At 33.9% G+C, this 16,576-nt stretch overlaps 1 protein-coding gene across 4 annotated transcripts in view; it reads right to left on the bottom strand.

Annotated features, from left to right (window-relative positions):
* LEF1 (lymphoid enhancer binding factor 1) overlaps positions 1-16,576 on the bottom strand; it is a 161,234-nt gene that overhangs the window by 48,430 nt on the left and 96,228 nt on the right. For all 4 annotated transcript variants that reach the window (XM_031943814.1, XM_031943813.1, XM_031943816.1 and 1 more), the window contains exon 5: positions 6,130-6,262. In XM_031943814.1, coding sequence (XP_031799674.1) covers positions 6,130-6,262 — 133 coding nt within the window. The remainder of the gene's footprint in view (positions 1-6,129; positions 6,263-16,576) is intronic.

The following is a 16,576-nucleotide window of genomic DNA, read 5'->3' as shown; positions in this document are numbered from 1 at the left end:
TTTCTTCTGTATGAGATCTTCTCTTCCTTCAAGGCTCAGTTCAAGTGCCACCTCTTCCACATAGTCCCCTATGATTCTCCTCCCCAGGAAGTGTTCTCTCTCTCCTTAAATATTTCCATTATATCTTTCCTTATGTTTTATACTCATCTGTGCACAAATGGAGTCCTATGTCTTATAAGTTACTTAAAGACAAGAAGAGTGTATTTTTATGTTTATAATTCTTTTGAACCTGGCACACATAGGTAGTTGGTTAATACTATTTCCACTATCTGTCATCCCATATCTCTTCCTCTTCTCAGCTGAATTCCTTGAAAAAAGTATCTACACTGGGTATCTCTGCTGCTTCTCCTTTATATCCACTTCTAAACTCTGAAATCTGGCTTCCAAACTATCATTCAAATGAAATTACCCTTTCAATACTGATTGTCTCTTGATTTTCAAATTTCTTACCTTTCCTGTCTTCTCATACTTTACTCCATGTATTCAATGATCTAGAGGTCTTCCTTGCTGTTTGCCATAGAAGACAATCCACATCATGGTTCTGGGCATTTTCTCTGGCTCTCCCACGTGTCTAGAATGCTTTCCCTTCTCATCTCTGCTTTCTGGCCTCCCTGAAATCTCACCTAAAATCCTCTTAGAGAAAAGCCTTTCTGTGCTCTATGTCAGTGCCTTCCATCTGAGTTTACTTCCAATTTATCCTATACATAATTTGTTTGTACACAGATGTTTGCTGTCTCCACTTAATTGTCAAAGTGATTTTTATTCCCCCCCCTTTCCTCAATAAAAATCCTCCATTAGGCATTGAAAGTTCTTCTCAGCTTGGATCCTTCCTGATTTTTCAGTATTATACTTTATTCCCTTCCACAATCTCACTACACTGGTCTACCTGCCATTCCTCAAACATGACACTCCATTTCTCAACTACATGCCTTTGCATTGTCATGTCCCAATACCAGGAATGCTCTCTTTCTACACTTTCTGCTTCTTTCCTAAAGACTCAGGCTCAAATTCCACAATTCTCTCAGAAGCCTTTTCCTGGCCTCTCAAACTGCTATCTCCTCTATTAAAACACGAGATCTTTTAAAGTCAGAAATGTTTTTGCCATTCTTAGTATCCCATTGCTTGGGAAACACTTCATAATGCTTGTTGACTGATAGCCTGACTAATGTCAGTATCACCAAAAGGCTGTATCAGCTAGGGATTAACATGTTACTCATTTATTTGACTAAAGTTGAGACTGCCCATTATATAATTTGTTTTTGATTATTATGTTATATAGAGGAAATTTACACAAAAGTCTATAAAATCCCAGACTGAAAACTCAGGTTGTATTCTTAACATTAAAAAAAAAAAAACATTACTAGGAATGTAATTAGAGGCACCATAGAGAGCTAATCTCTGGGTCAGCAAGACTCAGGTGCAAAACTTGCCTAAACTTATTCTACATGTCTCTTAGACCTTAGTTGTACAGCACAGGTTGATCTGTTTTGGTAGAGATGGAAATATTATCTCAGGTCTGATAAAAATGCAATATATAGGAAGAAAGAGGTTTCCTTTGCAATGATCATTACAGTTAATAACAGAAATATTACTTGTATTTATAAATTACATTTCTTTTAAAAGACTTAAAATAATTTTTTTCCATTCTAAAAAACTTCAAAAAATGGGGGTGTAGGGGAAGACAGTCTAAATTAATGAAAATACAGAATTCTAGATTATCTTTAATGATACTACTTCAATCCATTTATTATTTTAAGATCTACAAAGCACTTTACATACATTTTACAGGTATCATCACAACAATCCTGTGAAATAAGTATAGTTTTGGAAAACTGCCTGGTGGAGTAACAGTTTAATTGATTTGCCCAGGGTCATACAGCCATTGTTTCAGAATGGGACTTTAATACTGGGGCTTCATGACAAAGAGCAACTCTCTATCCACTGCTCCACAATGTCTGCTACCTATGTCTCTTGAGATTTCATAGATTGAAATTAATTCATCAAAATTCGAAAAGTTACTAATCAAGTTTATTAGTAAACTAGTAGTGTTGATGTTCAATGTTAAGGTTCTAATAAATCATTTAAAAAAGAGATTGATGTTTACATTCAAGACATATTTCAGGAGGTCAAGACCATTTATGTTTCAAAAACAATTACATGCTAAAATCTTTTTTAAAATGCCTAAATTATTTATTTGGGGAACTTATCTAGTTCCCCAAAATATTATTCAAGCTTTCAATTTATTTTACTTGTTTAAATTTGTTTGACATTTAAAGCTCTCTGCAACCTGATCTCATCTTGTCAGTCTTCTAATGGATCACTACTCCTCTCAACTCACTCTCAGATCCAACCTCATAGGCTTTCTGGCTGTTCTTTACAATAGGCACACCATCTCCTGTTTCTATATCTATTCATGATGCCTGTAATGATCTTTTTCCTCACTTTTACCTCTTGAAATTTCTGGCTTCCTTAAAGGCTTAATTTAAGCATCAATGTCTGAAGAATGCCTTTCCCATTTCCCCCCAACTGCTAGTGCCTTTACCTCCAGGTTACCTAAAATCTGCTATATGCATGTCTATGTATGTCTAATTATGAATATTTTGTTTTCCTTAGAGAATATAAACTTCTAGGACAGGATCTTAACATGAATTTATTAAGAACCTAATATGTGCCAGGCATTATGCTAGATATAAGGAATACAAAGAATAAAACAAACCTTTTTTTGCAAGAAGCTTACATTCTTAAAAAAAAATGCTTTAATTAGTAAACTTACATAGTTAATGCTTTCTTCAAAAATAATTCAAAGACAAGCTTCAGCACAAGAACTCTTTGGAATTTAATCTCTAAATTAATAGAATTTTTAATGTTAAAAATAGCTTTATACTCAAAAAGTTGGGAATTATTGCCCTAGACTAGAGTTCTAGGATTTATTCACTCACTAAATCCATCTAACAAACATGTTATGCTTATTCTTACATCCATTTTTTAAAAGAGGAACACAGCCCTAGAAAGGTAAATAACAACTGCTATCATGGAAAGGAGGAAATAGAATAGATAATATTATATGTTCCATGTCAATATAATATTTTATATATAGATATACACATGCAAATGCATACATACATATACACATAGATACATATGTACATACATACAATTCATATCCTCAAGTGATTGTTAATCATTGTCTTGAGAGCAGAATTTCTCAAAGTATGGTCCAGAGATACCTGGTGGGTCCACATATGAAAATTATTTTTGTAATAACACTAACTTGTTTTAATTTCAAATATGAAAAGTATGAAAAGATTCAATTAGATTGTGAGCTCCTTTAAGGCAAGGACTGTCTTTTGCTTCTTTTTTTTTAATGCCTGGTCCTTAACACAATCTCTGACACATATCAGGCACTTAAAAATGTGAGTTTTCTCCAGTGAGGTTGAATGCCTCCATTGATATTACCACAACTATTTAATTATTTCATTAAAATTAATTAAATCTTATTTAATTTAAAAGATGTGAATTAGAAATGATTTCATTGGTGCAGGGAACTTCTATGTATAGAAAGTTCCTCTGCCAATGCAAATCATTTCTAAAAGTTATTTTCTTAGAGAGCTGCCTGTGTTATTGAGACAATAACCAGTTCTTCCTTACTTCTTGAGAGCAGATCTGTTTACTATTTCCACATGGAGAAGTTACCTTAAACAATAAAAAAAAATTAAAAACATGATCCAGTTCTGTTTAAGATGGATTAATATAATTAGCCTCCTTAATCTTAAGAAAGTGATTTACATGATATACATGAGTGAATAAAGGGTATATATCTTGTGATTTGTTTTGTAGTACTTTGTGTCTCATTCTGAGATTTCACAATTTTCCAGTGCATTTTCACTTTCTTCTAGATCTCAGTTTAGTCAAAATGAGAGAGATGTTAAAACCTATTTGTGATGCTGATTCTGATGGCAGGATAGTAAAAAAAAAAAAAAAAAAAAAAAAACCAGAACAAAACTGGATACTTTAAAGGCAAAATAAAGCAATAAAAATAATATCATTTTTATATCACAGCCTCCACTGAAGTCTTTTTTCTCTTCAATAATCCACTGAGGCTTGGAGATCACCCTGGGTACAAGGAGGAGTACTACCTCTGGTAGATTATCCCAAGCTGAAAAACTCTGAGGGCAGACCAGCAAAAAATGGGAAATGTAGCTATTTGTTCATGTATGTTCATGTTGCTAGATAGAATGTAAACTTGTTGAGGGTGAGAATAGTTTTATTTTTGTTTTTATATGTGGGTTCCTGGCATATAGAAGGTGCTTAACAAATGCATGTTGATTATTTAATTAATTGTTTTATGAGACAAGTATAGTGAAATTCAGAAAGGTTCATCACCACTTTGGTTTTGAGAGAGATTGGGGGAATCGGTGGGTTTTTTTCTGGCCATAGAAACTTTCAAAGATTGCTTGATCAAGTTGTACTGGACTAATTTGTGTTAGTGGAAGAGGTGACTACATTGATAAAACCACAGATCCTTAAAGTACTGAATTAAATATTTTAAAGTAAGAGCAAGTAGAGAGCGACCATATTCATTGCTTCCCTTCCTTTATTGTTCTATTTACCTTGTCTTGATAGGGATGTTGACTATACAAGACAAGGTGAGTGACTACAAACAGAGGTTCAAAAAAAAAGTATCCCAAAGAATCTGGATATAGTTTTAGCTATTTGTCATGTATGTCATAGACCATGCATGTTATCATGTATGTACATGGGTTTAATAAGGGGCTGAAGTGGTGAATCCTGAGATCCTTTTCAGCTTGAGGATTTGGGGACTCCAGGATTCTATGTAAGACAGGGATGATCTTGGACAGACATATCTCTATAATCCTGTCCTTTCATAGATGAAAGATGATATGAAAGAAGCATTCACAAACTAGTAGTTGCAATGGGTTTATACTGAGAAAAGGTATATATTTGCTAGAATGATACCCAGGATAAGAGGGTTGGGGAAGAGAGGAGTGTAGTGTACCCATGAAGGAGACATTTTTTCTCTACACAATTAACTGGCCTATAGGGAAGATGAAACCCGCAACACTGGCCTCATTAGCACCAAGTCCTAGCCAACTGAGCTAACCAGCATGCTAATTAGCAAAGAAATACCCAAAAGGCAGGCAGCTGGAGAAGGGAAGAACAGAAGCAAAAGACCTAAATAATAAGTCCTTGAATAATTCAGTGTTGTCTGTACAAACCATGCTACCATACTAGAAGTTACATTTCATATGGGTGGGGATCAGTGCACTAAAAGAGAATTAAACAATCCTAGAATCATGTTGTTGTAGTTATTATTATAACCAATATTATCATCAATAATGATCATTCAAAGGTTTTATAGCAGTGATAATTTATTGGTGATTATCAGTTGGCTAGAACTTGGTGCTAATGAGTTCGTTGTTGTTGGTTTCAACTCCTATAGGCTAGTCATGAAGACTTGGACACAAGTGAAATGAGTTAACAACAACCACAACAAAATACAATTAAGAGAGTGGGAAAGGATTTTAAACCATGAAATTCTTAAGACGTTAATGCACACATTATTAAAATGGAAAATTTATCATTTAAAAAAAATAAAATTACTGTTAAAAATCCTCTTCGGATTCTTCTTGTTTCAATTTAGACATAGTTTATGCTGAGATATGCAAATACAATAGAGGGTGCTAAGAATTAAATCTGGGGTAGTCATTTCTTAAAATGTTTAAGGAACTAAATGATGCTTAAAATGTTTATCCTTTGCTTTCCTTATCTTTCTCCACAAGAAAAATAAAAAATAAGAACAATAGTTCAAAGTTATGTTTTTTTCTTTCTCCCTCCCTTTGCCTCATCCCCCCTTTCTGTTACATGATTTCTCTCATCAGTTAAATAGCTCTGGTCCTATGTCAACCATCCATCATTCTGTATCACTTTGGGGTACAGCAAAATCTTTTGCAAGATAATTCTGATACAGGTACCTGGAAATGGTAGCAAAATGACTAATACACTATAGGAAGCTTGCCAGACACATAGAAGCTTAGAAACCATCAAGAAACTGGTCTGCTCCATGCTCCAGCTTATGGGGAATGAAATTCAGAAGGAGATAATTCTCACCTTGTTTGGAGTTGACGTCTGATGGGATATGGGAAGGATGCGATCCTGGTGAAAAGTGCTCATCGCTGTAAGTGATGAGTGGAGTGAGAGGGTGGACTGCATGGGATGGCTGCACCACGGGCACTTTATTGGACTGCAAAGTAACAACAGTAACAACTGTTAATATTCCTGCCATCGTTTTTTTCCCCTCTAACTTGATGTACTAATAACTACAATCCATCTATTGCTGTAGCAGCTAAAGTCATTGGATGACCTGCATGGGCTTTAATCTCTGACAATATATTTGTTCAACAGAACTACTAAGGCCTCTTAAGTATAATATAAGATATCTTTTCAAACATCAGAATCATTTTTAAGACATCCTACATGTCAAGTCCTATATTGTTTTCTTGCTATTATTTCACATATTCTAAAGTAATGCTTGAATTCTTACCCTTGAAATACTTCAGTTGAGAGTGGAAATTGCAGTAGTTGAGTGTATGATAAAAAATATATATTTAAAACCTACATAATATATAAAATTTTAATTGTTGACTATATAATAAAATGCTAATTACTGATAATATAACAATTAATATAGTTTTTCACTAGACAAAAACTTAGTTAAGTCCATTCTCTTATTCATTCAAAACTATATAGTGCTTCGTAATGTTTAAAAACACAATAACATCATCCCTTAAAGAAAACAAAAACTTTAGAGTTCTTTTAACGAAATCAATCTTGCTATTCTTTCACTTCCTTCCCTGGTTCAGTATACCATAAAGAAAAGGCCTTATATGAGTGTCTCTATCAAGTCAAAGTATATTTGAAACCTACATGTGAACACATTTTTATTTACTATACTTCCATTAACATTGGGAAAATATTTGAAAAACTACCAACCTAATTTGGGAGCTTCAAACTAGGTAGCAGAATATCTTTTTAGAAATATGTAAACATCTGGACTTTGATAATTCTGCTTATCCTTTCTTTTTTTAATACAATACAGTTTGCAGAGACATAGAGGAATAAATTGGTTTTTAAAAGTTTAGCACATAAAATATTATATGCAAATAAGTTTGCTGATTAAAAGTGAGTCTTATTCATTAAAATAGGGTGAAATCTTTAGCTAGTAATCCTTCTTGAGTAATTACTGAGTAAATGTGTGAACCTGAAAGTAATAAAACTTTATTTATTCAAAATATTCTTTAATTCAGACTTTTTGCTAGTTCAGACTGGCCTTCCCTACAATTAGTCTAGAGTGGCTTACTCTAATACTAACTAAATTAGGTGTGAAGTTTCTTTCCTCTGGCAGAAGGAAAAATTTGCCCAGTATGTACTGTTTGTACATAGGGATGCATACTTAGTAATCATGCCTCTGAAGCATGTTTATGTCTGTGTCGCAGTAGCTGCACCCGTAACACATGCTAATTTTGCATTTGATGCTTTCTACAAATTAGGTGTAATGTTAAGAGGTGCTGTGGATGAAACATGCATGAATACCCTGAGGAAAAATAGGGGCAATTATCCTAGTAACACTTAATTCTCTTTTACACCCTATCATTACAACCTCCACCCAAGAAGGGTGAGTAGGGAAGAGTAAAATCCCGTGTGTGTGTGTGTGTGTGTGTGTGTGTGTGTGTGACAGACAGAGACAAGACAGAAATTCAGAGACGGGGGACAGAGAGAGAGAGAGAGAGAGAGAGAGAGAGAGAGAGAGAGAGAGAGAGAGAGAGAGAGAGAGAAGGGGAGAGAGAATGTTTTTAGACAATAATACAATTTGCATAGTACCTCTTCCCTCCTATTTTACAATTATCAGCTCTTCTCTAATAGCAGGACTCCAATAGTTATGCCCTTGGCATATATTAAAGGCAGCATCATTATCAAAGCCATCCCATAATTCTCCATACACCTCAGCATAGCTATTTATATGCAGAAGAGGTTAAAAAAATGTTTCAGTGTTTTTCAAGTGCTAATGATACAGTTCACCAAATACACAGAATGAGCTATTAAACACCAGGAATTAAGGACTGTGGAAATGGGGCATTCATATGAGAAAAACCTTATTAAAATGGAAACCTACACTGATCTTGGTACCCAAATGCTGATGCAAAATGGATTATGTTTCAAGTGAATTTCAGAGAACAATAAATTCTGCCCAGAGTTTAAGTTCAGGGGAAAAAAAAATATTGTAATATAGTGGGTCGTGAGATCATAGAGTGAGTAGCTATAAAACCAAGACAGAAAAGAAAAATAATAAAATTATATATATAATATGTATACACAAATATATATATATTTATATATATGTATGTGTATGTATAAATACACATATAGTGTGTGTGTGTTTGTGTGTGTGTGTGTGTGTGTGTGTGTATGACATGTTTTTCTTGTTTTCAGAGCACTACCTTTAAGGAACTTGCATTAGCAGGCAGTATCTTCTTAATGTCTGACCTCTCCCTCCAGTCATATAGCTCAGAATCGGGTGCCATGAATTTTCACTAAATTATGCTATCCTTGCTCTGCTCTTAATTTTACGGTTTTCAACACAGATTTGCTTTCCTGTGGGAAAGAGATAAGAACCCGAGGATTTTAATTTAAGCTCTGGCCTTGTCTTATATTTTGCAAGATGAAGAGAGAAAGCAGCACTAGTAGGTGTGTTGAAGCCAACAAGGATTATGTCCATTTTTGTGGCCAAATAATAAAAGCAATATGAAATCTCAATAATGTGTGTGAGCAGAATTCTAAGGGTTCTTTCTCACCTCCCGGCTTCAATCTTTGCCTTTTTAATAAACTGAATAAAGTGGATTCAAGCCTACATTTCAGATATTTAACACATTCTAATTAAGTACAATCAGATTGTAAATTTGTGGACTTACCCTGAGATGAATAGTTATTTTAGCAAAAAGATCACTGTAATGCCATTTGACAAATATACATACATATATACATAACATACAGTGAGGAAGACACTGGCAATACTATTAGAATGTATTTTACTCTAACCATTCATATTTTACTTTTCAAGTGATTACTGTAGAAAAAACCCCCTCACAACTCTAAAAAAAGGGAGAAAGGATGAAATTATTTTAATTTCCCCTCATTCATAAAATGGAAGAGTCCAAATAAGTTTGATTTCTGTGAAGTTTATTATTAAATGTCCAAATTTTTCAAACAACAATCCTAAAAAAATATTTTAAGATAACGTGATGTTCTTTATTGATTGACTGACAGTTCTCAAGCATCCCAGATCCCTGCTCCTACCTTGCCTCTCTGTCCCCTTTCCTTCTTTCTTTCCATTCTTGCAAAGCTCCTCATTCACTAGTTTTAATTTTGCATGAACCAAAATTCTCACCTTGGGCCTGGAGGAATGACTCATGGGAGATCTGAAATAGTAAGTGAGGAGCTTGGAGAGACTACCCACACAGCAACACCTCTGTATCCAGAAAGATTCAACTATTCAGCTACCAGTGATCACAACTTTGGATTATGTATGCTCTGCAGTCAATAAGCATTTACTAAGTGTCTTCTATGAGCCATTAAAGTATGATAGACAGCATTTACAAAGGGCCTTTAGGTTTGCTAAACACTTTAAAAATATCACTTTATTTGACCCTTACAACGATTTTGCAAGGCAGATGCAGGACCTTGGTTTTACAAAGAAAAATGAGGCAAGCTGAGTTGAATGACTTTCCTAGAATCACATAGCTAATCAGTATCAAATGTGACAGGTCTTCCTGTCTCCAGGCCTAGTGCTCTAAACATGGACCTGTGAACTTGTGATTTGGATCTCAGAGAAAGTAAGTACTGCAAAATACTGAGAATCTCCACCAAGACAATAAACAATGAGACTAAAATGCTAACTATTTGGGAGAACTTCCCCTGGATTTCAAATTAAGGTAGGGGTCTACAAAAAAAAAATAGGTGTTTACATTCTGGTTCTATTTATAGTTTGTATGATCTCTGGACTTGAAGTCCTTCTATAGTCTAGATCAGTAGTTCTCAAACTCTTGTTCTCAGTATCTTTATACTATTAAAAATTATTGAACATCTATCCAAAGGCTTTTTAATTATGTGGATTATATTTTTTAGATATTTACCATAGTAGAAAAAAACTAAATTTGAATTTGTACATCTTCTGAAAAGGTTTCAGAGATTCCTAAGATTCTCTGAACCACACTTTGAGAACTACTGGTCTAGATGTTCTCTTGAAGTAACTATAACTCAAATCTAACTGAACTTTCAAGGTCCCTGAAGAACATTTCCAGAATCTTTTCTGGTTCCCATCTAGGTCTATTACAGATACAAGAAAAGAATAAACATTTATATAATGCCTTTTATATTCCAAGTAACATGCTAAGCTCTTTTTACATATATTATCTCATTTATCTTCACAATAACTCTGCAAGGTGAGTGCTATTGTTATTCTCATTTTATAATTGGGGAAATGAAAGCAGACAGGTTAAGTGACTTGTCCCAGGTCACAGAGCAAGGAAGTATCTGATGCTGGATTTGAATTCAGGTTTTTTTGACTCCAGTCCCATGCTCTATCCACTCTATCATCTCTATCATGGATGAAATCATGTTTAGCAATAACAATTCTGTGAGGATTATGTGGTTATTATTCAAATTTCAATGAATGCCAATGTCTTAGGTGCCATTCCATTTAAAAGTCACTTTAATGTACCAAAGCATTATTTTAAGAAATAACATAGCACTATTAGGGGTACAAGTTGTTAAGAAAATAGATGTTATTCTGGCAAAGGCCAAAAAAAGCTTAAGCCTCCTATCTCTATGAGACTGCCTGCTGGTTTAGTAGGGTAATTCAGGGGATGGACTGGGGATACCTGCTGGCAAAGGTCACTATTGTCCATTCTGTACATCTACAGATTTCCATTAAAACCCAAAGTGTAGACTCTGGCTGTGAATAAAGGTTTCAAGTCCTTTTCAATTGGTTGTGCATTTTGCCAATAGTTATCCTATTAATAACTGAATCCAGGGAATTTTAACACTACACCAACTTATTGAGATGGGAAATTCCATCTGGTCTCAATTGTTATGGTGGCATTTAACTTTTTATTAAACTCTTTAAATGTCTAGTACTCATGAAATAGAAAGCATGTAATTTAATACCATGTTCCCCTCACTTCCCTGAATTTGAGCTTCACAAGCAGTCTCACAATGAAGAGGACCTGCTGAATTCTTCCATCAAACAGAATTTGAAAGAATATTTATTGTTTGAAGTCTTTCTGAAGGTACTCCGAATTGTGCCTCTTTTTACCTACTATCATCAAGCCTCTATTTATCTTTTAAACTGATCTTTCTAAAACACAGTTATGACCAAGCCACACTTCCCTACTACTTCTAGGATCAACTAGAAAATTTTCTGTTTGACTTTTAATCTGGCCACTACTTACATTTTCAGTTTTCTTATACCTTACTCCCCTTCATGTATTCTGTAATCTCTAGACATGGGCTTCCTTGCTGCTGCTCCCTGCACAAGAGGACAAAAACACTCCATATCCCAATTCCATGAAGTTTTGCTGTCTTACATGATATCTCATTTCTCATCTTTGCTTCTTGGTTTCCCTTGTCATCCTTCAAGTTTGAAAACTTAAGCTCTTTTCCAAGAATCCTGTTCTGGTCCCCCTTAAGCCATATAGCCTTTCACCTTCAACCTTCCCTGTGCATATTGTTTATAAAGTTAAATTTTATGCTGACTCCCCCTTTTGAACATGAGCTCCTTGAGGGCAGGACCTGTTTTTGTCTTTGTATTCAGAGTGTCTAGCATAGTAATCACTTTAAAAATGCCTATGGGCCAAGAAACTTTTTCTAATTTGTGATATTCTCTACTCTAGAATTCAGTTATCACTGCTGTCACTATCAGAATAGATTCCTACTAGACATATACAAATCTTCTATTATTAAAATTTAGAACTTATTTTTGTTATTACACATTGAGAACATTAGAAAGTAGGAGAACTTAACAAGCAGACAGGGGAAATCCCAGGAATGCTGTATCTGAGGCTTAGGACTCATCATGTAATAAAAGTAATGGCTGGCATGACAGAGTACTTTATTTTTTTATTTTTTGCTGAGGCAATTGGGGTTAAGTGACTTTCTCAGAGTCACACAGCTAGGAAGTGTTAAGTGTCAAAGGCCAGATTTGAACTCAGTTCCTTCTGATTTCAGGGCTGGTGTACTATCCACTGTGCCACCTAGCTGCCTCTTACACAATACTTTATAGTTTGCAAATGACTATACATAAATGATATTGTTTGCTCTTCATTACAATCCTGTTTAGCAGATGTTATTCTCATTTTGCAGATGAATAAATAGGCTTAGAGAAATTACCAAGAATATGTGTATTATGAAGAATAAGATAACTAAAGAGAATACCTGTAACTACTGATATAACTATTCTCCCATACATACATTTTCATAAAGATTCTTATCTTCTATATATGAAGAATATATATATTCTTATATTTATAAGAATCTTCTATATATGAAGTGAGGAAATCTTTAATGAGTATATAACTTTAAATGAAGGCAGCTAGGTAGCTCAGTAGATAGAGAGCTGCACCTAGAGTCAAGAAGACCTGAGTTCAAATCCAGCCTTATTCATGTACAATCTGTGTGACCCTAGAGAAGTCACTTAATTTATGTTGGCCTTAATCCACTGGAGAAACGAATGGCAAACTCCTTAGTATTTTTGCTGAAAAAAGCCCATGAGCAGGACTGGCTTTATATTGTCCATGAAGTCGTGAGACTTGTCTGCCAACAACAATGAGAATTATGAACAGGAAATATTCAACAATAGGCTACATTTTTACTATCTCAAATTGACTGAAAAAAAGTACAAACTATAAGATCTCAATGTGTTTATTGCTTTCAGGTTATGAAATTTGATTTGGCAGGACAAATACATCCTTTAAAGCTCTTTTACAATAAGGTTTCTTCCAATGGAACAAGAGAAATAACTGTTCAATAACACTCTAATAAGGCATTTCAATTGAAAAATAAAATGGAAAGATGTAGGTTTGTCAAAATTTGTGATGGAGAAGACCTAGAGCATTGTTCTAGTCAAGGAGGGATTTCCTATTTATGGTGAGGTATTTCAGACATTTTCTGATTATATCATGCTACATGTACTGCAGGAATCCTAGAAGAGATCTAGAATCATACAAACTTGTCCATTTATTTTTAGATTTCAACATGTATTTGGCATCTTAAAGAGTTAATTCAACAGTATGTATGTCTGAAACAGCCATAGGTGGACAAGGAACTGGTCTCAGTGCTGAAAAGAAGAACAGTGAAAATTGTTTTTGGGAAAATGAAAAATTTCTTTATTGATCCCAACTTCCTCTGAAAGAAAAAGTTCATCTTTTCAAGACTAATATTTTATTGGTGTTGTTACATGATGATAAGAAATGGAACACTATTGTCTCCAAATTGTCTCAAAATAATTATCCTAGTGGAAAAGTGCATGTTGACAGAGAGGAGAAAATAGGCTGCAACATGTTAATCAACCAGGAAAGTGAAAGAAGAATAGAAGTACAGGATGCTATCAAGGAACAATAAAACAGGAATAAAAGATAAGTTGGACATGTGGCAAGACAAAGTGATGGCAGGTGAATAGCTATGATTTATTGCCAGGGGTACTCATGATATTAAAAGAAATCAAAGAAGGTGAATTTTGGGGATGACATGTGCCAAAGTTGTACATGAATGAGCAGGAATGGATAAGATTGAATTTGCATCATTGAAAAAAACTATTGAATCAATATCATTTGAGTATTTTGAATTTCAAATATCTATTCCCAGGGATGCTTAATTAACAGTTTTAGAATGGTCAAACTAAACTCATTATCTTTCCCCTTGTGGTATATGAATGTTATGGAATATTATTGTTCTATAAGAAATGACCAGCATGATGAATACAGAGAGGCTTGGAGAGACTTACATGAATTGATGCTAAGTGAAATGAGCAGAACCAGGAGATCATTACATACTTCAACAACGATACTGTATGAAGATGTATTCTGATGGAAGTGGATTTCATTGACAAAGAGACCTAACTCAGTTTCAATTGATCAATGATGGACAGAAGCAGCTACACCCAAAGAAAGAACACTGGAAATGAATGTAAACTGTTTGCATTTTTGTTTTTCTTCCCGGGTTATTTTTACCTTTTGAATCCAATTCACCCTGTGCAACAAGAGAACTGTTGGTTCTGCACACATATATCTTTCCCCTCAAACCATCTCCTTTTCCTAACTTCTCTATTTCTGTAAAAGGTACCATTAACTTCTTAATTATCCCATGTATAGGTATAGTGCTAAGTTTGGAGTCAGAATAATCTGAGTTCAAACCTATCCTCAAACATTTCCTAATTAAGTAACCCCAGACAAGTAATTTACCTTTTTTGTCTACCTCAGTTTCCTCATCTGTAAAATGGAGATAATAATGTGACTTACCTCTCAGGGAAATTGTGAGAGTCAAATGAAATAATATTTATAGAATATCTTACTAACCTTAAAGTATTACATGTAGCAATAATTGTTATTATCACGAACCTTAGAATTATTCTGAAGATCAAATGAGATGATGGATATCAAGAGCACTGCAAACTTTTAAGTACTATATCAATGAAAATTTATTGTTATCAAGATGGAAAAGCCTAAATCCCTACTGCAGCATGCTCAGGGGTTTCTTTCCTATACCAATATTTTCTAACTGTGCTTTACTGTAAAGAAAATTTGACCAGATAGTTTTTGGTTTTGGTCATTTCTGGTCATTACTCCCCTTCACCCCAGATTGAACCTTCTCTTTTAAAAATAACAAGAAAACCAAACCATTTTAGCTATATATGAGATTTGAAAAGGAAATAACATATTATCTCACTTAATTTAATAAATCTATTAAATGCTTTTTATTATCTCCATTTTACAGATGAAGTAACTGATGCACACAACCAGATTAAATGACTTTCCAGAGTCATACAACTAGTAAGTATCTAGGCAAGATTCAAATTCAGATGTTCCTGACCCTAAGACCAGTGCTCTTTCTCCTTTGCCATCCTGTGAATTAGTGATTATTGGTGTGAATTGTGGGAATTAGTGAAAATTAGTGAAATTAGTGAAAATGGAGTGAAATTGGCTGAATTAAATTGATTATGCCATTTCTCAACAATTTCCTTCTGAATATCTAAGAATAATAAAAGCCAAAATGAACATTGAGAATCATTGCCAGTTTAGTATAAATGAAAGCTTCTTATATAAATTGTCTTCTGAGAATAAAGAGAAAAATTCACAATATGATAATGAAGACAAAACTTCAGGATAAGAGGGAGCTAACTAATGTTTCTTCCTTCTTGTAACTGGGATTGTCAATTACACTTTTTAAAAAGATGCATATGATATTCCAAATGTTATCACTCTAATTATCCATGGGATTAATCCTGCTTACACCAGAAAGCTCTCAGGGTGATTTTTGTATGTTTTCCTCTTTTTCTTTTCTAACTAGAGGATATGACTTCAGGATTGCTTATATTCACACATAATGAAAGTTGACAAGGATTGCAATTTAGAGAGAAATGAATAAAGAGGAGAGATTATAATTTCTCTACTGTCTTCCTGATGCTAATATCCAAGAAAATAATGAGAATTAGGATTAGAATGAGTCTAGAAAAAGAACAAATTAAAACTGCCCAATCAAATACCAAACTTGAAATTCTAAAAATATGAGGAGAAATCAATAAAATTAAAAGTAAAAAAAAACTATTTAATTAATAAATAAAACAAAGAGTTGGTTTTATGAAAAAACCAACAAAATAGATAAACCTTTAGTTAATTTGATTAGAAAAAGGAAAGAGGAAAATCAAATTGTTAGTCTCAAAAATGAAAAGGGAGAGCTTTCCACAAATGAAGAGGAAATTAGAGCAATAATAAGGAGTTACTTTGCCCAACTTTATGCCAATAAATTTGATAACCTAAGTGAAATGAAGGAATACCTACAAAAATATAGATTGCCCAGATTAACAGAAGAGGAAATAAATTACTTAAATAGTCCCACCATTTTAGAAAAAGAAATAGAAAAAGCTATTAATAACTACCTAAGAAAAAATCTCCAGGACCAGATGGATTTACATGTGAATTCTATCAAACATTTAAAGAGCAATGAACTCTAATAATATATAAACTATTTGAAAGAATAGGGAATGAAGGACTCCTACCAAATTCCTTTTATGACATAGACATGGTACTAATACCTAAACCAGGTAGGATGAAAACAGAGAAGGAAAATTATAGACCAATCTCCCCAATGAATATTGATGCTAAAATTTTAAATAAAATATTAACAAAGAGACTACAGAAAATTATCCCAAGGATAATACACCAAGACTAAGTAGGATTTATCCTAGGAATGCAGGGCTGGTTCAATATTCAGAACACTATTAGCATAA

Source organism: Sarcophilus harrisii, chromosome 6 (assembly GCF_902635505.1).
Source record: "Sarcophilus harrisii chromosome 6, mSarHar1.11, whole genome shotgun sequence".
NCBI lineage: Eukaryota > Metazoa > Chordata > Mammalia > Dasyuromorphia > Dasyuridae > Sarcophilus > Sarcophilus harrisii.
Note: the sequence above shows the minus strand (reverse complement) of the source record. Positions and strands in the feature narration are given on the sequence as shown.